Source organism: Myxine glutinosa, chromosome 9 (genome assembly GCF_964187855.1).
Source record: "Myxine glutinosa chromosome 9, kmMyxGlut1.1, whole genome shotgun sequence".
Lineage (NCBI taxonomy): Eukaryota > Metazoa > Chordata > Myxini > Myxiniformes > Myxinidae > Myxine > Myxine glutinosa.
Window position 1 is genome coordinate 133087236 of NC_136269.1, and position 21597 is coordinate 133108832.

General features: G+C 46.6%; 1 protein-coding gene across 4 annotated transcripts in view; it reads right to left on the reverse strand.

Annotated features, from left to right (window-relative positions):
- Positions 1–3202: 3202 nt before the first annotated feature.
- Positions 3203–21597, reverse strand: part of LOC137434896 (signal-induced proliferation-associated 1-like protein 2) — a 454554-nt gene continuing 436159 nt past the window's right edge. For 3 of the 4 annotated variants that reach the window (XM_078784965.1, XM_078784963.1, XM_078784964.1), the window contains 3 exons: positions 17946–18114; positions 7934–8015; positions 3203–4932 (listed from right to left, as the gene is read on the reverse strand). In XM_078784965.1, the coding sequence (XP_078641091.1) occupies positions 4789–4932; positions 7934–8015; positions 17946–18114 (395 nt within the window). In that variant the 3' untranslated portion in view covers positions 3203–4788. The remainder of the gene's footprint in view (positions 4933–7933; positions 8016–17945; positions 18115–21597) is intronic. The other variant, XM_078784966.1, reaches the window with a different exon arrangement.

The following is a 21597-nucleotide window of genomic DNA, read 5'->3' on the forward strand; positions in this document are numbered from 1 at the left end:
TGCTCTTGCACCTGATTTATGTGTAAGCTTCCACAGTGAGCGAGCCTTAGACCATTTAAAAATACTTGGGGACGTCTATTTGTTAAGTTTTATAAATAGAGGCCTCCTATGGAGAGGTTCTTCACGATAGAGGACAGGTATCATATAAATAAACGAGAACAATGCGACTGTGTTGCCAATATGCCTCCGCATCGTCCCACAACGGGTAGATGCCATCACTCTGCATATGTATGGGTATGGGTAGGGGATCACGTTTGTAAAATGTCGTGTTGACCAGATAAGGCTCATTTTTCTATCCAAGATGGCTGCCAAACCACGTGAGCTACGAGCATCATCATTTTCAAACTATATGCAACAGTGCTGTTGGATGATATTTGTAAAATTTCGCATCAATAGGGTGAGCGGTTTCAGAGATATAATTATTTAATATTTTCCTTCAATCCAATATGGCTGCCAAACCATGTGACCTATGATGTCATAGATTTAATATTTCAATACAAATGGGTCATCGATCATGTGCATGCAATTTCAGTTTTTTACGATAAGGAATTTGATTAAAACATTTTTGGCTGGTATACCACTTCACCTATGATGTCATCATTACCATGCTTTTGTTCCCCATTGGGAGTACTTGACAATGTGCCAAGTTTCAAATTTTTCCATTCAGCAGTTTCCGAGAAATAAAATTTTTATTATTTGCTTTCAATCCAAGATGGCTGCCATACCACGTGACCCATGACGTCACAATTATCATAAAAACGACCTGCATGGGTGCCACTCCAACCCTGAAAGTTTCGTCTTTTTGCTGAGACATATGGTTGCTGAGAAAAACGAGTTCTAGCCGGGACGGACGGACGGACAACCCGAAAACATAATACCTCCGGCGACTGTCGGTGGAGGCATAAAAACATAAAAGTACAGCGATGCTCTTCAAATGACCTGAACAACTCTTTTAAAGTATCCATAGATAAATTGAGCACATTTCCTTCTAGGATCCAACAGATCCACAAACAATTTGGGAACACCATGTAGAAGTTCTTTTCTCAATGCTTAATAACCCCCCCGAGTTCAACACCCTACTGGCGGGGGTCTGCCAGGGAAAGTATTTGACCCAAGTCATTCATGCACAGTCTGACCAGGCCTGATGTTCGACTGAAGGTGGCAGGAATTTTGCAATATTTGTTCAGGGTGCCGGCGATAACTCGCCCACTCTTCTGCAAGCGAGATGTTTCATCTCAAGAACCGTTTTAAGATGTTTTGCAGCAAACAGAGTTGCACGTGTTTGTTAAAATTTCCAAGAGTCCTCTGCAGAGCCAGTAATTGTCCTTTCATAATGACGTCAAATGCCCACGTGCAGACTTCGCCCATCCAGCGTGAAGACCGAAAGTCCTTCGAGGGTGAAGACCGTGCCACCTTCTTCTTTTCTTGGCTCACATGTTTCTTGACATTTTTACGCAGAAACATCTCTCATGAAGAGTTGGCATCCTTCCTGCGCAGACTCGAATGAGAGCGGTAAAAGTTTTCATCTCAATCATTATTACATCTTGCAATATGAATAAACTAAAAAAAAAAAAAATTGTGTTTTGAAACAAATCGAATGGCCAAAACAAAATGTCAAAAATGTGAGGTCCTTAATGCCAAACAGGAAATCAGAGCTGTCTCCCTTGACATATCACATGCCTTCGATATGGTCTGGCACCCCGCTCTGCTCGCCAAACTCTCCTCCTATGGTATCCATGGAAATCTCCATGCATGGCTTGCGGACTTCCTCTCTGGTCGTAGTCAACGTGTGGCCCTGAATGGGTTTCTCTCATCTCCCCTTCCTGTTCTGGCTGGAGTTCCCCAAGGTAGTGTTCTGGGCCCTGTGTTTTTTCTGGTCTTCATCAATGATCTCTCCGACTCTCTGGAAAATCCTCTCTATCTCTTTGCTGATGACTTCACTCTCTGCCGCTCCATACCTCATCCCTCAGATCGGCAGTCTGCAGCCTCCTCACTCTCTGCAGACCTGGACAAAATCACAGACTGGGCAAACAAGTGGAACATGTCTTTCAATCCTGACAAATCTCACACTCTTACGATGTCTCTCCGAAAAGATTGTCTGAAAAACCCTCCCAGATACGTTCTCAACAATCCTCTCCAAGAAGTTCTGTCACTCAAGCTCTTGGGTCTCACTATCTGCCATGATCTTTCCTGGGAAAACCACATTTTGAAGCTGGCCTCTAAAGCCAGTTGCCGACTGGGCATCCTCCGCCGTGCAAAGCCCTTCCTTGGCACACCTGATCTCCTCACCACATACAAGGCTTTCATCCGCTGCTCAATGGAATACTGCTCTCCCCTCTGGGCTGGTGCTCCTGCCTCACACCTAGCTCGGCTTCACGCTGTTGAAACCAAAGCTTTCAGAATCATTGGAATCTCCCGCGATGAAGCTAACTCCAAGGGCCTCTCACTCACTCACCGCAGGCTGGTTGGTGGTCTTTCTGTCTTCTACCGACTCCTCTCCGGCCTTGCTCCCCCAAGCTCTCTCTGGGCTCTGTCCCGCAAATATTCCTACAGGTTGCACAAGATCTGCCTGCAACCCTCTTATGGTTAAACTGCCAAAATCTAGGCTCTCTGCTCACCTTCACTCTTTCATTCCTCTTTTCTCCCACCTGTGGAACAAACTCCCTTACTCTCTTCAATTCCACTCCTCCCTCCAGGTCTTTAAAACAGCTGTTCACCACCATCTCTTGTTTTCCCCCATCCAAAACCTTTTTTTTTCTACCCCCGCTAATTCACCCCAGATCCACTTTTTTGAAATTCCGACTTCTTTCCTGGAAGTCCTAGCAGTGTCCATGCGTTTTATACCTCTGCCACTCCCCCCCTCCCCCTTCCCGTGCCTCCTCCCCCAAGCCCTCTCCCTCCCACAGATCTCCCGATATCCCTGCTCTCAAATGTTGTACTTGTGTTCTCCCCTCTCTCTCCCCATATTGTCTCCCGCTCCCTTTATCTTATGTTTTATGTCAGTTTGTTTTTTATGTGATTAATGTCAGCTCTTACACGAGCCTCGATCTTGTATACAAAAATAAATAAATAAATAATGATTTACCGACATCATTAGTTCGTGCAGGAGGATTCCAGCAAAGTTAATTCCGTTCAAGCGACAATGGGGAAATGATGAACTCAGTGGGAAATATCCTCATTAGCGGAATTATTTTAGAGCAGGTGTATTTCATGAACTTTAATCAGCTTGCTCTGCAAAGTAACATTTAATTCGTGCAAGCCCCAACAACAAGATATTTGAATTCAATTGTTTTTAATTTAAATGATCAACACAACCATGGGAGATTTTTTTTTTAACACTATCTTCTCATCCCACGCCGACGACGCTATTACATTAACCCAACAATAATGATAATTAATCATTGGAGGCAAATCTGGCATCATGAACAAATTCCAAATTCCTGCCCTAACCTTGGTCAAACGTCAGGCCTGGCCAGCTGGTTCGTGAGAGCCTTGGGCCAAGCTTCCCCCGGCCAACCCCACAACAACGTGGGAATAATTGTGGCCGATGAAGAAGAAGAATCATTAGAGGCACATGGGCAGTACGCACGAAACAATCCTAAAAGGATTACCACACCTGATGGAAGATACTCCTGGATTGAAGGTGCATGGATTTTAAATTTGTTCGGGATGCCAGCGATAACTCCATTCCTCTTCACGAAAGACACCGTGGGATTGTTAACGTCCACCAAAGGACCAGTGCTGGTCGATGGACCCCAAGGCTTAACACCCCTACCGATGGACAGTGCACAAAACGACGAATCACCTTGCCTGTGAAACACCAGTGTATACCTAGGCCGGGATTCAAACTCAAGCAAGACAGCTTGGAGGTGAGTGTGCGTACTTCCAAGTTATCCTTCCCATCCCACATCCTGTTGTGGGAAAGTCAATTTATATACACGAAGCATATTTTCAACTGTAGACAACTTCAGTGATACAGGTTGGGATTTAAAACAATTGCTTTACCTATGTCGCTGAAATTAAATAATAAAAAACATTCAAACAAAACAGGTGCAGCAGTGAAAGAACAGGGACCACCTTTTCTGGTATCAAGCAGAATAGGTAACAAAATAAAACAAATTTCGTATTTTCCGTCAGCCATGATTCCATGAATGAGTCCATGATGACATCATCCAGGAATGACCCATCTCGAAAAACAACAACAACCGGAAACCCACCGATTGGCAGAGGTCTGACCTGACCGAAGATGGCGCAGACTCATCTGAGGTCCTTGGTGCAGCTGACGAGGGTCTGAGCTAATCCGGTAAACCATGTGACGGAGCAGCGGTGGAACACCTTTGCATCGGTTGCAGACGTTTATTGTGGAAAATTGGCAACACTTCAGGTACAACTGCAGGTGCGTTGGATGTCGGAGCCACAGAATAGACCACAGGAACAGCTTCCCAATTGGCTAGGCGAATAACTTCCGGAACACCGCTCTTGCTCCTGTTACATATTGCAATCAACTTCACAAAATCGGGTCAATGCTTCAAATCAATAAAATAAACACCAACAACAGAACAAACAACAAGAAAAAAAAAAAAGCAATGACAAAACAAACGTGGAAGTCCTTCTACTTTAAACTTCTCCGTGCCGTAAGTTCGTTTCTTCACAGCAACTGCGACGTTGCCACTTCCGGCAAGTTGCCACGTTGCCACTTCCGGTCCACTTCCGGACCCAAAAGCTCCCCGAAGGGGTCCGTTCGCAGCCCGCGGACTGGCCGGTGGTCGACCGGGAGGGTCTCGGACGTCATTTCTTGTCGATCGCGTTGAAGAACCACTCGGTGAATTTGCGGAGTTGCGTCGCCGCCGTCTGGGACTCCTGCTGGAGACGGTAGTTGTCGTCACGGAGGTGTTCCAGCTCGGCCTGCAGCTCGGCCTTGTCCTTCTTCTCCTATGGAGTGCGAAAGAGAGAGAGAAGAAAACAAAAAGACAAAACTTCCAAATGCAGGAGGCCATTAGGCCTATCAAGTCTACGCCATGGTGGCCAACCTAGGGTTGTTTCTCCGTGCTCGATCCTTTTTAAATACTAAGAATCAAGCAAGGAAGCAGCACGCACCATTTAAAATCTGGGATAGAACCGCCGGCCTGCCAGACTCAAGACCATCTAACCGTGACACCACCGTGTGAGGAATCAAGGATTTACGTTTTGCGATGCAATAAAGACCACCATGACACAAGCACCACAGGGATGTTGGCAGATCCATCGCCGCATCAGATACCGCACTCACTGAGACTGTTCTTGGCAGTCACCACCGAGTCTTGCGGAGAACAAACAAAAATCGGTTGTGCGGAAAAATGTATCCAGAAAAGGTGGTGGTGGTGAGGGGCTGGACCAGAGGTATTTAGTAAATAAATCTCAAATACATCACGTGATATTTTTATGGTAAAACATGCAATCACTCATTTTGTGCTGCTGTGACGTTCGTGCCAATGAATCATTGCAGAAGCGGCGGCGCTCTACTGGTCGATAATCCTAAGTGGGTGTTCGCAGTTTGACGAGGAATGGGAATGAAATGGAAATGCTTTGGGATCGAACGTTTTTCTCGTGACGATTTATGATTCGTAATTGACTTGCGACTCATACTCATTGAAAACACTTTGTATGCGTTTCAAATAACGTAATTATAACCAAGCGGGAAATATGATGGGCACGGGAAATATGATGGGCACGAGAAATATGATGGGCACGGGAAATATGATGGGCACGAGAAATATGATGGGCACGGGAAATATGATGGGCACGGGAAATATGATGGGCACGGGAAATATGATGGGCACGGGAAATATGATGGGCACGGGAAATATGATGGGCACGGGAAATATGATGGGCACGGGAAATATGATGGGCACGGGAAATATGATGGGCACGGGAAATATGATGGGCACGAGAAATATGATGGGCACGGGAAATATGATGGGCACGGGAAATATGGGCACGGGAAATATGATGGGCATGGGAAATATGATGGGCACGGGAAATATGATGGGCACGAGAAATATGATGGGCACGGGAAATATGATGGGCACGAGAAATATGATGGGCACGGGAAATATGATGGGCACGGGAAATATGATGGGCACGGGAAATATGATGGGCACGAGAAATATGATGGGCATGGGAAATATGATGGGCACAAAAACGTGCAATAAGACCAAATAATAATTAAGGTGTTTATTTAACATATTCCTCCAGGCTGGAGCAGCCTCACACTTCTTCCAACCTCCGACCCTTTCCAGCCTCACACTCCTTCCAGCCTCACACTCCTTCCAGCCTCACACTTCTTCCAACCTCCGACCCTTTCCAGCCTCACACTCCTTCCAGCCTCACACTCCTTCCAGCCTCACACTCCTTCCAGCCTCACACTCCTTCCAGCCTCATACTCCTTCCAGCCTCACACTCCTTCCATCCTCACAGTCCTTCCAACCTCACACTCCTTCCAACCTCACACTCCTTCCAGCCTCACACTCCTTCCAGCCTCACACTCCTTCCAGCCTCATACTCCTTCCAGCCTCATACTCCTTCCAGCCTCACACTCCTTCCAGCCTCACACCCCTTCCAGCCTCCGACTCCTTCCAGCCTCACACTCGCTAAACAAAAGGTGATGTATTACTCAATTTCCAACAGTAAATTGGGATGACAGCATTATCATTTGGCCATTATGCCTATCGGGTGGGGTGTATGCAATAATTGCCAGCCTATGGTTGTCTGTCCATGATCAATCCTTTTAAAATGCTGGGCATCAAGCGAGGAAGCAGCACGTACCGTTTTTAAAGTCTTTGGTACGACCCAGCCGGAGTTCAAACCACAGACCTCCCCGAATCAGAGCGGACTCCATGAGCAATACTCCACAGGGTCTCATTGAAATAAAAGCCAATCAGTCATTATGCCTAACCCTAACTCCCCCAAAAAACCCCCATCAAACCAACGCCTGCAAGCACCGAATGGAGAGTGTCTCACCCGCTGCGACTTTTGCCAGCTTAAACAGAGGAATGACACACTTCAAGGTGCCGAGTGTGGACCGCCAACAAGAGGTGTGTTACGAGATGGCAAAAAGTGCCACAGAAGCAATGCCATTACAATCGGCCTTTCACAGGACATCAAATTTCATTAGGTCGCTTGAAGTGCGGACTGTGACCCTGCAAAGCGAGCACGCCGCCATACGTCGTCTATCTACAGTTAATCGCGACGTCACCCAACTTAGGACAACCTCACCCCAGAACAGCGGGCCACACAAGCAGCTGATTTTGGACATTTACGTCATTGGAGAACAGGGACCCTCGACATAACATGTACGCAAAAACTGTGGAGCTTTCAACCTTTCTCGCCTCTTTGCCAACACCACACCACCCAAACGCGACCCCTGTTTTCCCCAATGCCCTGCGAACATTTCCCCAACATGGATGGATCATTAATTACACTTTAGGTTTTTTGTCTGTCCAAATTCATCCTTCTGTGTCAGTTCTTAATCCATTAATTTATGCTAATGACATGCACAGGTTCTAAAACGGATTTTTCTGTGGTGCTCTTGCCTTTCTTATTTTTCTGTCTTTACTCGTTTTCTAATTTCCACATTCGATTTCTACTTTTCCTTCTTTCTGTCTTTGCCATATTGTTAAATGCCCCGCCCATCCCACCCTCTACTCTAGCCAGAGACACAGTTGCGATGTCAAAGATTGGGACCACCCTCCCCCAAATCCCACCTCCAATCTCATTTCTCTTTCCTCACTTACATTTCCTCCCTCCTTCATTTTATCAATATTAACAGCATTCCTTACCTTTTCCATAAAGAATGATGATATTACAGTCCAACAAAAGTGACGAAGGAAGTGTACGCACTTTGGGGAAAGATCCGAATGATATAAATAGAGAGCAAATGTTCAGAAAGACTGACCTTCTGCAAATCATCTTGTAACTGCTTCAGGATTCTCTCCAGATGGTTCACCTTCATGGACAGGGATCTGGGGGGCTGCTCCCTGGAAGAACAAAGTGCATTCGTTCTCTGTCAAACCTCCCTCTCACACCTCCCCCCAAAAATAAACATGCATGACCATCCAGCCACTTGTTCTTGCTGCAAAGGACCCTACAGTATTTGAAAAGAGCAGAAACCAAATTTGCAACCATTTGCAAATTTGCAAGCATGGGGGTTACTTAATATGCATTACATTGGATCAATATATATATATTTCTGTCAGTTGATTGTTTGTTTGCCATTTGTATTACAGTGTACAAGAAGGTAGAAATAAAAGAATGACATGTTTATCTAACCATTTATTCGGTTTCATTTATATAATATTACCATATCATTACCATAGTGGCCATGAAACATTACTACAAATGTAATGAACAACCAACGATGGCGGCACGCCGTTTGGCACAGGAATTCGATATTAACCCACCCCAGGGAAGAAACATACGATTGATTGTCGAGAAATTTGAAGCAACAGGGTCGGTAGCCACTGCAAAGAAGTCCGGTCGTCAGAAAACGGCAACGAATGTAGCTAAGGCTGAAGAAGCCATCAGGAGACTGGAACAAAGTCCGCAAAAGTCAACTCACCGTTTATCTGCAGAGTTGGAAGTGAGCCAATCAAGTGTTATCTGTATCCTTCACCAGAAAAACTGGAAACCTTACATTCCACGCTTACTGCATGCCCTTCATGATGGAGATGACGACTGCCGTCTTCAATTTTGCGAAGAGTTCTTAGCTAAACTTGACGAAGAGGACACAATGCTAGACAACATCTGGTGGTCAGATGAGGCATGTTTTAAGCTTAACTGCACGATTAACAGACACAATTGTGTCTCCTGGGCTGCGGAGAACCCAAGAGTGACAGTTGAAAAGGAGGTAAATTTACCTGGTGTGACAGTTTGGGCAGGCATATCTCCATTAGGGATAATTGGACCCTTTTTCTTTGAGGGATCTGTCACTGCAGAAATTTACCTGGATATGCTGCAAACCTTCTTTTGGCCCAGGGTACAAGATCAGGACTGTTATTTCCACCAAGATGGAGCATTGGAGCTCCACCTCATTATGGACGTCATGTTCGTCAGTGGCTTTATGAAAACTTTACCGGAAAGTGGATCGGCCGCCGCGGTCCGATCGAATGGCCGGCACGCTCCCCAGACCTTACACCTCCAGATTTCTTTCTTTGGGGGCTCATGAAAGTCCTTGTTTATCGTGAAAAGCCTCGTACCATTCAGGAATTGAAGGCTCAAATCACTGCAACGTTTGAGGAAATTGATATCGAACTCTGCATGCGTGTGTGCCACTCTGTGCCTGCTCGGCTGCAATTGTGCATCGATCACGAGGGAGGGCACTTTGAAAATTGCAAGTAAAACAGCTTGGTACACTTCCATAATAATTTTCCCCCGAATAAATGGTTAGATAAACATGTCATTCATTTATTTCTACCTTCTTGTACATTGTAATACAAATGTCAAACAAACAATCAACTGACAGAAATATATATGTGTGTGTGTATATATATATATATATATATATATATATATATATATATATATATATATATATATATATATATATATATATATATATATATATATATATATATGTATGTATGTATGTATGTATGTATGTATATATATATATATATATTGTGGATATGTCGATTGTGTTTTTTTTATTGTTTTATTGTGGACCCTCCTGCCTCTAGTCTGTGTATAAAGGTCAAAGGTCGTTCCGTAGTTATTTCATAAACATCCACCAGCCAATAATATATTTCCTCCTTGTTGGTAGTTATTTCCTTATTCTGTGTATTAGGCTAAGGATTTGTCTTCCATTAATTGACACTCCATTGCACCGAATTCAAATAGATAGATCCCCTTTCATTTTCATTTAATAAAGCCTAAATTGCCAACTGCATTCACCGCGACTCCATTAGCCACGAGGTAGGCTTGGAGAAGAAGGGGGAGGAGCTGCCGAATCCTGGGCGTGCCCGCCCATCGTCATCAAGGGTGGAGCCAGAGGGCCCGTGCCGACCAATCAGGGCCGAGGCGAGCTCACCGATGGGCGTGTTCTAGAGGCCGGCGGCTTGATCGCCCGCGGGCGTTATAAGAAGCGCGGGGAAGCCTTTGACAGAAGTGCGGAAAGAGAGGGATGAGAAGGAGTTGAAGGTGGTTGCAGTTGCAACAAGTGCGCCAGAGACAGAAGAGAGTCAGAGATACGGCAAGTAGAACAAGTGCCAAGTAGAACAAGTGCCAAGTGAGAAGCACCAAGAGAGAGTTGCACAGAGGTGCCAAAAAAATAGTTCAAAGGGGCAACTTTGGAGAGCGCACGGTGCACCGGAGGAGCTTCGCCGTGCAGTTTGGAACCGCGGCGGTTTTGGCGATCCCAGCTCGAGGATTGACGGCGGCTGTCCGCTTCCAGCCCGACCGATCCCCGCTGAACCTTCCTCTCCCACCAAGCTATTCCTCCTTCCGACCATTCCTGCCTGCAATTTCCCCCATTCGTGTGAGTTTGCTAGTAGTCCGTTTTGTGCGTCTTGTCCTGGGGTTATAATTAAGACTGCATAGGTAAGCTAATTTTCACTGTGTCTTTCTGGTCCGTCCCTCTTTCTGTCTTTATTTTGTTATCCTTCCTTCTTCCTTGGTTTCTTTGGTCCTGTAAATAGTAATAAATTATATTCGTATTTCAAACCCTCTTTGTCTTCTTCTTCTTCACATCCGCGTCGTCTTTGTCTTTTCCAAATTGAATATCTGTGGCACGATTTGGCCAACATTCAGAATCGGGTCTAGTCATTGTTAACGGTTCGGGCCGCGGCGCCATCCGCTCGGCAAATTAACATCTTATCCGCGGTCCGCAACAATTGGTGCCGGGAGCGAGATACGGACCTGAAGCGCTTAGTGCGCTCAAATTACGAGTGGGCCAAAATTTGTTTTATAAAATCTTAAATTGAACATCGTGCCATGGATAGTCAAGGCGGCGGGATGCCGGTGGGGGCATTAGAAGAGGGGTTAGGGGTAACCCAGGACCAGAGGGAAGAAATGGAGGAGAGCAATGAGGAGGTGGTTGAGGGAGTATCAGGCGCACAAAATGGCGCCCTCGCGCACGTGGTTGCAGAGGCACAAAATGGCGGTGCTGCGGCAGCCGAGACCGCAGCGCTGGGGAAATTGGACCTCTTCGCGGCGCAGATGATGGGGTATATGAAAAAATGGGTGAGCAAATGAGGGACAAAGCGAGGGCTAATAGTGAGCGAATGAGGGATGAAGCGAGGGCTGATAGTGAGCGATTGAGGGGCCAAATGAGGGACGAAGCGAGGGGTACTCGTGAGCAATTAAGAGACGGGTTAAACAATATGGGAAATAAATTTGAGGGGTTAGACAATGGGATAAAAGAGGTAAAGAATGGGTTAACGGGCTAGAAGATAGGATGGAAGACAAATTGCGGGCAATAGGGGAGCAATCCGCCCGGGAAATTAAACAAATGGGAGAGCAGATAGAGGAGGTGAAAATCGGGTTAGACGCTAAATTGGATGCTCAAAGGAATGAATTGGAACAGATGAGGGTGGCATCTACCAGAGAAATGGGAGAGATCAGACGAGGTGTAAGCGAGGAGGTCTCGGGGGTACGCGAGGAGGTAAAGCAAGGTGAGAAGCGTATGGAGAAAGAGGTGAGAAATGGGACGGCTAGATTACAAGGGGGCATAGACGACCTGACACGGGAAGTAGAGCAGCTGACGGGGGGACAAAAAGAACTAGTGGATCAAGTAGAAAAGAACACTGCGGTACTAGGAGGGTTAAAAGCGACACAAAAAGACATCAAGAACGAATTGATAGCGACAAAGAAGGAATGTCAGATGGTACGTGAGGGACTGACAACGAGGTTGGACGAGGTGACGGAGGCAATGGAGACGAAGGACCGAGAGGTGAGGACGCAAATAGAAACGGTCAAGGTAGCCTTAGAGGACGAAATTGAGCAGACGCACCGGGAAATAAAAGAGGTGAAGCAAAAGTTAGAGGAAGTGGAAGAGGGGGTGAGTGAAATTAAGAAGAGACGGAGGGAAACTAAGAGGGAGATAAAGGAGGAAGTAATGGAATATGTACACGGTCGGGTGCTCAAATCGTGATGGTGTGCTTGCTAACCAAATAAAGAGTTTGCAGGTGGCAGAGGAGGTGCGGAGACGAGGTGCCAAGCTGAGTGGCGATATACGCGGAAATGTATATGGTGTGAGGGGAGCTTCAGTCGGCTTGGGGGTTGGTTTGGACCCGGGAGTTCGTGAGAGGCCGCTGGTGAAGTGTGCGACAGGTACGGAGTGTATGGACAGAGGAGGTGTGCGAGAATGTCCGACTCTGGGGTGTGTGAGGAAAAGTGCGCGCCGAGGAGTGAGTGTGCTGTCGAGAGTGAGTTGGTCGTAGCGCGTGTGCGAGGGGGCACCTGGAAGCGCGTCGTGGGGAGTGTTACAGGGGATGTAACGGAAGCATGCACACCTGTGGTGAGTGTTACGGAGGGTGTAACGGGAGAGAGTGCGCAAGAGGATGCGCGAGAAAGGTGTGTAACAGCGGAGTGCATGCGGACAGAGTGCACGGTCGAGAGTAAGGGTGAATGCGCGACCGAGTGTGGTGGTAAAAGTAGTGAGAGTGACACGGAGCGTGAGTTGGTTGTGGCAGGTGAGAGAGGATGTACACCTGGAATGGAAGGATGTACACCTGGAATGGAAGGATGCACACCTGGAATGGTAGAGCGCGTATGGGAATGCACACTGGAGTTGGTAGTGAGGCACGTGGTTGGGTGTGCAAGTGAGAGCACACCTGTGGTTGTCACAGAGGAGGTGACCGAGGAGGGGGCACGAAGAGGTGTGTTGGTGAGGTGTGCGAACGACGAGTGTGTGCAAAGGTGTGCGGTGGTCAGGTGTGTGACCAAGTCTGTGAGCGGAATGAGTGTACCTGGGTGTGTAAGAGAAGGTGCAATGATGAGGAGCATGGGAACGGCTGAATGTATGAGCAAGGAACGGGCTGCGGGGTGTAAGCATGCGAGTGGAGCATCGACGCTAACCGGGTTAGCGGTTAGAGCGACTTATAGCCGAAGCGGGCCTTCGGTGCGTGCCGGGCAGCTAGGTGTGCCGCGGGGACCCGCGGCGGTTTCGAAAGAACCGCCGTGCGGGATCCACGCCGGGCCGCGCTCTGAACGGCCGCGTCCGTGCTCCGCTATGCGGAGCGGGCGGCCCGGTAGGAAGGGTCGTCATGGCGACCCCTTTTTGTTGAGGCGTTCCGGCAGGGCAAGATCGGGCCATTGGACGGCTCTGTGCCGAGGTGGTGCGTGGGATCTCGGCCCGGGTAAACCTCCTTCCTTGCACCGAAGGCCGGACGGATCCAGCCGCCGGCACCAAACAACCCGCGTTCATTGCTTGGCTTTACGAAGCCGAGCTTTGGAGATGAATTGGCGCACCGAGAGGCTCTAGTGAGTAGACGTGTGATGAGGATAGTGTTTTGGACCCGAAATTTAAAAAAAGCAAAATTTGAATGATTGGCAGATGATGGGAAAATTTTTGATTGGTTGGAATTTGGTGAGCAAAATTGATAGTCGAAGATACCCGATGTGGTGGGATGGCAGCTCTGCCATCTCTCACAGCGGGGGCAAAGGAGCACTAGGTTATGGGGTTTGGCAGTGAAAACTAGCCCGGGAGGGTTTGGATAATGTGTAGGGACCTAGAGATTGACAATAGGTAACGGTAAGGTTAGGTAGCTACATTGGACAGGTAGCTGGGGACATAGAGAGGGTAGTTTGGATGATAATGACGTGGTATGTGCTTAGTTTAAAGGGAAGACGGGGAGCACTAAGTTAGCAGGGCAATAGTTAGATGAGATGATGCCGTGTGTGTGAGGATCGAAAGTGTATTGAGCAGGGTATGAGTAAATGATTGTGAGTGTGAGTTGTAGGTGAGATTGCACAGGTGTGCAACTGAACAGGTGGATGGAGCAGTGTATGAGTGAGTGATAGTGATGTGAGTTGTGCTGACCAAATGGTCCAGGAAGGAAGGAGGGTGCAGGTGGCACCAGGTCTGATTGCACAGGTGTGCAACAACAGGTGTATGGAGACTGGTTGTGTGAAATACATGGAATGTGGAATACATGGAGTGTGGAATATATGGAGTATTGGAATGGATGGTCGTGGAGTGAGTATGGTGGAAACTATGGAGTGGAGTGGATGGTGCGGAGGTGTGAATGGGGGAAGAGTGGACCCCCATCACGAATACCCGGGGCGGGCAGTGTAAGTGTTAGGTAGAGGGTATAGGTAAATTGTGGTTGGATATTGGCATCTGTGGTGCGGGTGGAAGAATGGTAGTTGCACAGGAGTGTAGTGATGGGTGCATTAGTGTTGTGGAAATGGCTGGGCGTGTAGCCTGTTAGTGTGTGTCGTTGGTTTGGGCACTCCACCACTGTGAGGATGTCGGCCAGGTGAGGCCGCAGGTGGGCTCTGGGAGCCAGTAGAGTTGTTGTGGATGGGGCCCGAGGATCCGGAGGACGGACCCGGGTAGCCCAGTGCCAGAGGGCACCGAGGGGTGACAGAGCCAGGAGGGGCCTTCCCCAATTAGATAGGTTAGGGTGAGGAGCTAGGTAAGCTCGGGTGGCAACTGCAGTGGTGGAGGTGTGCAGGTGGGTAGGCCTGCTGGGAGAGCTACACGACCCAGCCTGGAAATTGTGCAAGGGCACAGGGAGTTGCATCGGGGGAGTGAGACCCCAAATTGAGAAGCACCACAGTTTGGTCAATGGGAATTGGTTTTTAGAACCCATAGTGTAAGTTGGCCAATGGATTGGCAGGGAAAGACCCCGGGTAGTGTAAAGTGTGTTAATGTCATTTAGAAAGTAGTTAGGATGAAAATCTCCTTGCACCATCTACATCCACTCACCTGAGGTGACGTAACTCCGCACCATGCCATGTTTTTATTATTTTTGATGCAAATGTTTGGAATGTGAGACGCATCATGACGTGGGTGTGACATTGTGCTTGATGTTCCATCTCTTCCTCCTTATGAGGATTGATGATGAATTGGGTGATGGCAAATTTTTGTTAGAGGGATTGTGCTGACGAATTTGGAATAGAAGAAATATGGGGAAGACGTGACAGTAGTGACGAATTTGTAAATGTGTAGATTTTTGTAAATATGGGGTAGGGGCAAGGGTAGAGTAGGTGACAGGGGGGGTGACGTACGGAAGGGACGAGCTTTTCTCACTTCGCTCTCCGTACGCATTTCGCCTTGCATTGCCTTGTTTGATGTGTACCCTTGTGACCTTACCCCTCGTTCATCTGTCTCTCCCCCCCTTTGTCTCCCACATGAGGACCTGTGCGCCACTGGGCGCCGAGGGAAGCGTGCGTGAGTCCGCCATTGTGTGCCCGGAACTCCCAGAACCAGCTGTCTGCATCGATGCACCACATTATGGACCACATGTCTGTGGCCGAGCACCACTTATGGACCCCATGGGTTGGGGCATGGCCCCTCTGCTGGAACCGGCCATGAAGGCCCGAAATCTCGCTGGCGGACCTTGATCACAGGGCACCGATGCCCCACAGGTGAACCACACTAGTCGGCCCTGTGGGCCATAAATAAAATAAATAAAAATGGACACGTTGGGTGCATTTTAATAGTGCAAATAGGCCGCCAGCAAAGGAAGATGACAACACCAGGAAAATAATAATAGCCAGCAGAGGGAGCCGAAGAGCAAGAGACCACCTGCAGGGTTAGGGGTTGTTGTTTTTATTTTCATGAACAGTGATGACTGTACACCGATTGGTGCTTGAGGGTGTGTTGGTGCGTTTTGGGTGCTTTCATGGTGCGTCGATGCAGAGCAGACTGTCTCCCCCCAGAAAGAACAATCACAGGTCCTGGGTTAGTTTTGTAAATAAAAGCAGAGTCATTGTAAATAATGCTCCCCACCGTCAGTGTATAGTTTGAAGACCATTCCGCAATTCGGTTAGCTGTGGGCGTGAGTCTGTTAGGTAGGGTGCAATGGAGCATCGGGACATATTTATTTATGTTTTAAAACTGTCGCACTCAGGGTCAGGTTAAAAGTAGAGGGAACTACACCTACGTGTCACACTAAGTTAAAGTTATAGGCCCGCGACGTGCCTAAGAGGAGGAGGGTGCAGTGTTGTGGATATGAGGATTGTATTTTTTTTATTGTGTGTTTTATTAATATTGCTTGATTCTGGACCCTCCTGCCTCCAGTGTTGTGTAAAGGTCAAAGGGCGTCCCATAATTAGTCCATAAAGCATACACGTCAGCCAATCATAGATTTCCCCCTGGTTGATAGTTATATCTTTATTATGTGTATTAGGGTAAGGCCTTGTCTCCCATTAAGATGACACTCCATTGCACCAAGTGAAATAGAGTAGATTCCTTTCACATCCCCCTTTCATCATTGCCAAGCCTCGATTGCCAATTACATCCCCTCCAAAACCACCATTGAGCATGTGCTCAGCTCGGGGAAGAAAGGCGTGCCCGCCCATCGTCATCAAGGGCGGAGCCAGAGGGTCGCGCGACCAACCAGGGCCGAGGTGAGCACACCGATGGGCGTGTCCTGAAGGCCGGCGGCTTGATCGCCGGAGGCGTTATAAAAGCGCGCGCGCAAGGTACTGCGAGAGATCATCCAGGGAAGCACAACGCCTGCTATTCGTCGCCTTGCTCGCCAAAGTTGGACCAAGCAAAAGAGTTGGGCAAGAAGCAAGCACGTTGTTCAGTTGTGTGGTTGAGTCAGACAAGTCCTGGCAAAGCGCGCGACGTCCACCGCAGCAGCAGCAGACACAGCAGCAGCAGCGGCGGCCACAGCAGCAACAACAGCAGCTTGGGGCCTTGACGGCAGTTTTGAGGAAACGGCACCGCCGATCGTGCTGCAGTACCCTTGGACCTTCCTCTCCCTCCAGCCATCCATCTCCCGCCAGTCCTATCATCATTCCCCGCGTGAGTCTGTCCTTGTTTGTTCTGTCACTGGGTTAATTAAGACTGCATAGATAAGCTAGCGATTTTCACTGTGTCCTTCTGGTCCGTCCCTCTGTCTATTTTATTTTATTATCCTTCCTTCTCCTTGGTTACTTTTGAGCCTGTAAATAGTAAATAAATTATATTCGTATTCCCTATTATTTCGTCTTCTTCTTCGTCTTCACATCCGTGTCGCTTTTGTCTTTTCCATATTGAATATCTGTGGCGCGATCCGGCCAACGTTCGGGAATCGGGTTAGTCGGAGTAACTGTTAGGGCCGCGGGGCCTCCGCTCGGCAAAACCAACATCTTATCCGTGGTCCGTAACAATATATATATATATATATATATATATACAGTATATATATATATACATATATATATATATATATATATATATATATATATATGCGTATGTATATATGTACATATGTGTATATTTATACTCTGTTTTTGTCCAATTAAGATCCAATGTGGAGAATAGAAAAGCTGGCTTTTGATCGGAAGGGAACACTCAGTAAATGTCGGGCAGCTTATTTCCGCAAAAGTAAATGCATCTTTCGAAGATTGTACACGTGAGCCTTAGACAGCAAAGGAAACAGACAAAAAGACCCGAGCAGGACACCTTTTCCATGCAAGAGTCACCGATGTGATTGTAGTACCGTGTAAACGCTTCTTTTGAAGAAGAGCCTTCAAAGGTCCAGCATGCGCATGAGATTATATGTATTCTATGAAGCGATAATGGTTCCTTTGAACACTCCAAACACAAAAGCCATTTCAAGCATGTACGGTGTTGATAAGGGCATCCGTGAAGGGGCAACAGAAGCTCCGTACTCACAACAAGGTAATTCTCCCACAGTCTGACAAGTTACACGTCTACACCTCACAGACCAAACAAGAGAATTTGTGTCCACAGCATTGGCTCATGAAGATTGCTCAAGACGGTACTATTCGGCCTGCTTCCACGGGCTAACCTGCTCATGTGGCCGCAACGGGAGCATCCGTACCCGCTCGCAAGGGGCGAGGGTAGCCGATGCATGTCGCAGGTCGGAGAAAGCCGCCCGCTGGCATCCGGTGTCCCTATCGGCTCGATGTCTTCGACGTCCAGCAGTCCGGTGAGGCTCGAGGCAGCTGAGTGATGGTCTGAAGGAGAACAAGGATTGATTGATTCTGTACTCAAATGCAGCAATAGCAAGATGGATCAAAACGGTCTACGAAAAGACATCGATAAGGATGGCACAATATGGCAATCGCAATAAAAGTTCAAGCTTTGCTATTGCAAAAAACAAAGACAAGACAAACAAAATAAAGGCATGAGGCAAGGCCCGGTCCCATCTCTGTCTCTCGCACGAAGGTGTATATTAACTGGTGTTTGGGTTTCACACAAGTGGATAACGGACCATCGACCATGAATATTTATGGAAATGCACCATGCCAGCAGCCGTGCTCCGCAACTAGCCACCTGGAATCAAAGGCGCAAATATATCGACGAATGATTTAGGTGAATGAAGCAATTTGGGCCCAACTATTCTTATCCTGACAGGCTTTGTTAAAAAGCAATTTCATCTATTAACGCGGCAATGCCTCAAATAGGAAGTAAACATTCCGGGCACAGTCGATTCGGGTTGTTTATGCTCAGGCGAGGACATTAAAGCCGATAAATTGATGAGGATTCAAGGAGAAAATGTGGAGAGAATGAAACAGGAAGTCTAAACATTTTTTTTGCAAAGAAGAGGTTATCTGCAGTTGAAAAATGAAGTCATCTTTCGATTCAATGTGGAAGGTTAAATGATCAGTGTGATGTGAATCATCACATACTAAACAAGTACAAAAAGTTTTAATTAAAACAAAAGCCGCGTCGATGTTACACAATGCCTAGATTGTATTGTATTGTATTTTTTGCATTGCATTTTTCATGTATTGTTATGCATTATGTTTGCCACTCTGTCAAAGCGCCTTTGGGCTTCTGGAAAAGCGCTATACAAAATAAATGAATTATTATTATTATCATTATTAGATGCAGCTGTGCCTATAACGTCGATGTTATAGGCACAGGACATTCCTATTGATTCGATTACTTGATGTTATTTTTGTGCAAAGTGAAAATATATCTCGGCAATTTCCCGTGTGTGGCGACGAATTTTTAATATATCTCGGCATTTTCCCGTCTGTTATTTCAGGCGGTGTATGACTGACCATGCCGCGATGTAAAAAAAATATATCTCGGCAATTTCCCGTATGTGGCGACACGTGAACGAAGCTATGCTCCTCTCTCCACATTATTGTGACGACGTATAAATTAAATATTTCATCGTGATGATTGTCATCAAATGGACGAATTTTTTATATATCTCGGCATTTTCCCGTCTGTTATTTCGGGCGGTGTATGACTGAGCATGCCGCGATTTAAACAAAATATATACATCTCGGCATTTTCCCGTCTGTTATTTCGGGCGGTGTATGACTGACCATGCCGCGATTTAAAAAAAAAAAATCTCAATGGACTTGAAGTTACAGGCCTTTGAGAATTCATTTCGTTCTATAAAGGGCAACTTTCATCGGATTTTCTTCCCGTTTTTTTTCAACCGAGTCTAAAACTATGTTAGCGACTGTGAAAAATGAAATGATATATCGAATTTGATTTGAAAGAAAACTGTGTGAGAGAGGAAGACACCACGGGCCTACAAAACAGGCCTCAAAGCTATGCGAGTTAATAAAATGGTGGATATTTGTTTATATGAAGCCTCTCCCACAATGGGTGGAGCTATGGTTCCCAGAATGGGTGGAGCTTTGAGGTTTTGTCTTCTCTGCAAGAACAACAAGAACAAGAAGAAGAAGAAGAACAAGAACAACAGCAGAGGGCACTCTATGACCAGCGTCTTGCGACGCGGCTAAAAACACAATTTGGTGTCTGTCTGTCTGACGATTTTTGACCGCGACACATTTGGTCGTTACTTATTCAATCTCAATCAAACTTGACAGGAGGACTAAGGGTCACACAATGAAGGGTGTAGCGAATTAATTCCCTCCCCCCCTCTTCCCCAAGGGGGTTTTCTCCCCCAAGGGGGTTGCGTGTTGAGGTGTATATCCATGTTAAGATAGCTTTATCGTGGCGTTTTTCCAAGGTCACTTCTAATAACAAAATGTATGAATGAATGAATGATCGTTTTAAGGCTATTATTCCCTGCTAGAGCAGGGGTGAGACTTGCAGGCCCCATGACAATCATGCTTCCGGATGCCATTTCTGACGCCAACCCTTAGTCGCCTCTTACGATGCGCAGGGATACGGTGTACCTATTCTAAATCGGGGTATACACCGGGATCGTTCATCCCAGCAAGCTGGTACTCAATTTGCCGACCTCGGAAGGATGACAGGCTGAGTCAACCCCCCTGGCGTTAATTCAACAATCGACCGGGATTCAAACTCAGGATCCTAGGATCCCAAGCTGGCACCCTAACCACTAAGCCAACACCAGGCTGTAATAACAAAACGAATGATAATATCATAATATTAATGTTATTACAAAACAATATTAATACGAATAATATCCAACCTCCCCAAGAGGTGTTTCCTCCTTGGCCAAACACCATTATAACGTGTATAAATAGCTATAAATAGCTTATCGTGCCGTTTTTGTGGAAGCACCAGCCCCTGCCAGAAGTAAAAATACTATAAGCCACAACCAAATATGAGTACCTTTTTAAACAGTCGTTCATGCTGTTTAACACTAAACTGAAAGAAATTTGGAGGAATCCGGGCATCAGTCTATGCTTAACACGTCGATAAATGCACCTGATCGAAGATCTACTGTAGTCTATATACCCCACAAGGGTTAATAACAACCCTTCCTGCCTCTTCCGTGGAGTTCTTCCAAGGTGTTGTTCATGGCATTTTTCCAAATCCGTTTTTCAGTACAAAAGTAATAACACTTGTATGATAATAGCATAAAATTAGTGATATTAAGCATAATATTCGTGATATTACGAAACAATATCCCCACTCCGCAAGGGACGTTTCCTCCTTGAACAAACATCGTGTCAGCATTTATAAATGGCTTATCTTGGTGTTTCATGGGAGCACCGGCCCCTACCAGATTTAAAAATATTATAAACCACAAACACATGTTTGGAGGAACCTTTTTAAACAGACGCTCAAGCTGTTTAACACTAAACTGAAAGAAATTTGGAGGAATCCTGCCACCCGTGAGGCAAATTTCACTTATGAAACTGAGCGGAGATCTAGTGTAATCTATATACCCCACAAGGGTTAATAACATGACCCTTCCTACCGCTAATGTGGCGATTTTCGTGGCGGCCTTTTGAAGCAATCATTAATGCTGTTTTTTAACATGAAACTGAAAGACAGGAAACCCAAGGTGCATTCAGTTACCAAGCAGCTAGCTAGCGCTCGCCAAGCCAGCCGTTCCTTAATCGTTTTGAATGGAGTGCTTGCTCAAATGCTTAAGCCACTTGGTGAGCACTCCACAAGAAACTTGGTAACTGAACACATCTTGGTAACTGTGATGTCATAGGTCATGTGGTATGGCAGCCATCTTGGATTAAATGCAAATAATTAAAAAAATATTTCTCGGAAACCGCTGAATGGAAAAATTTGAAACTTGCCAC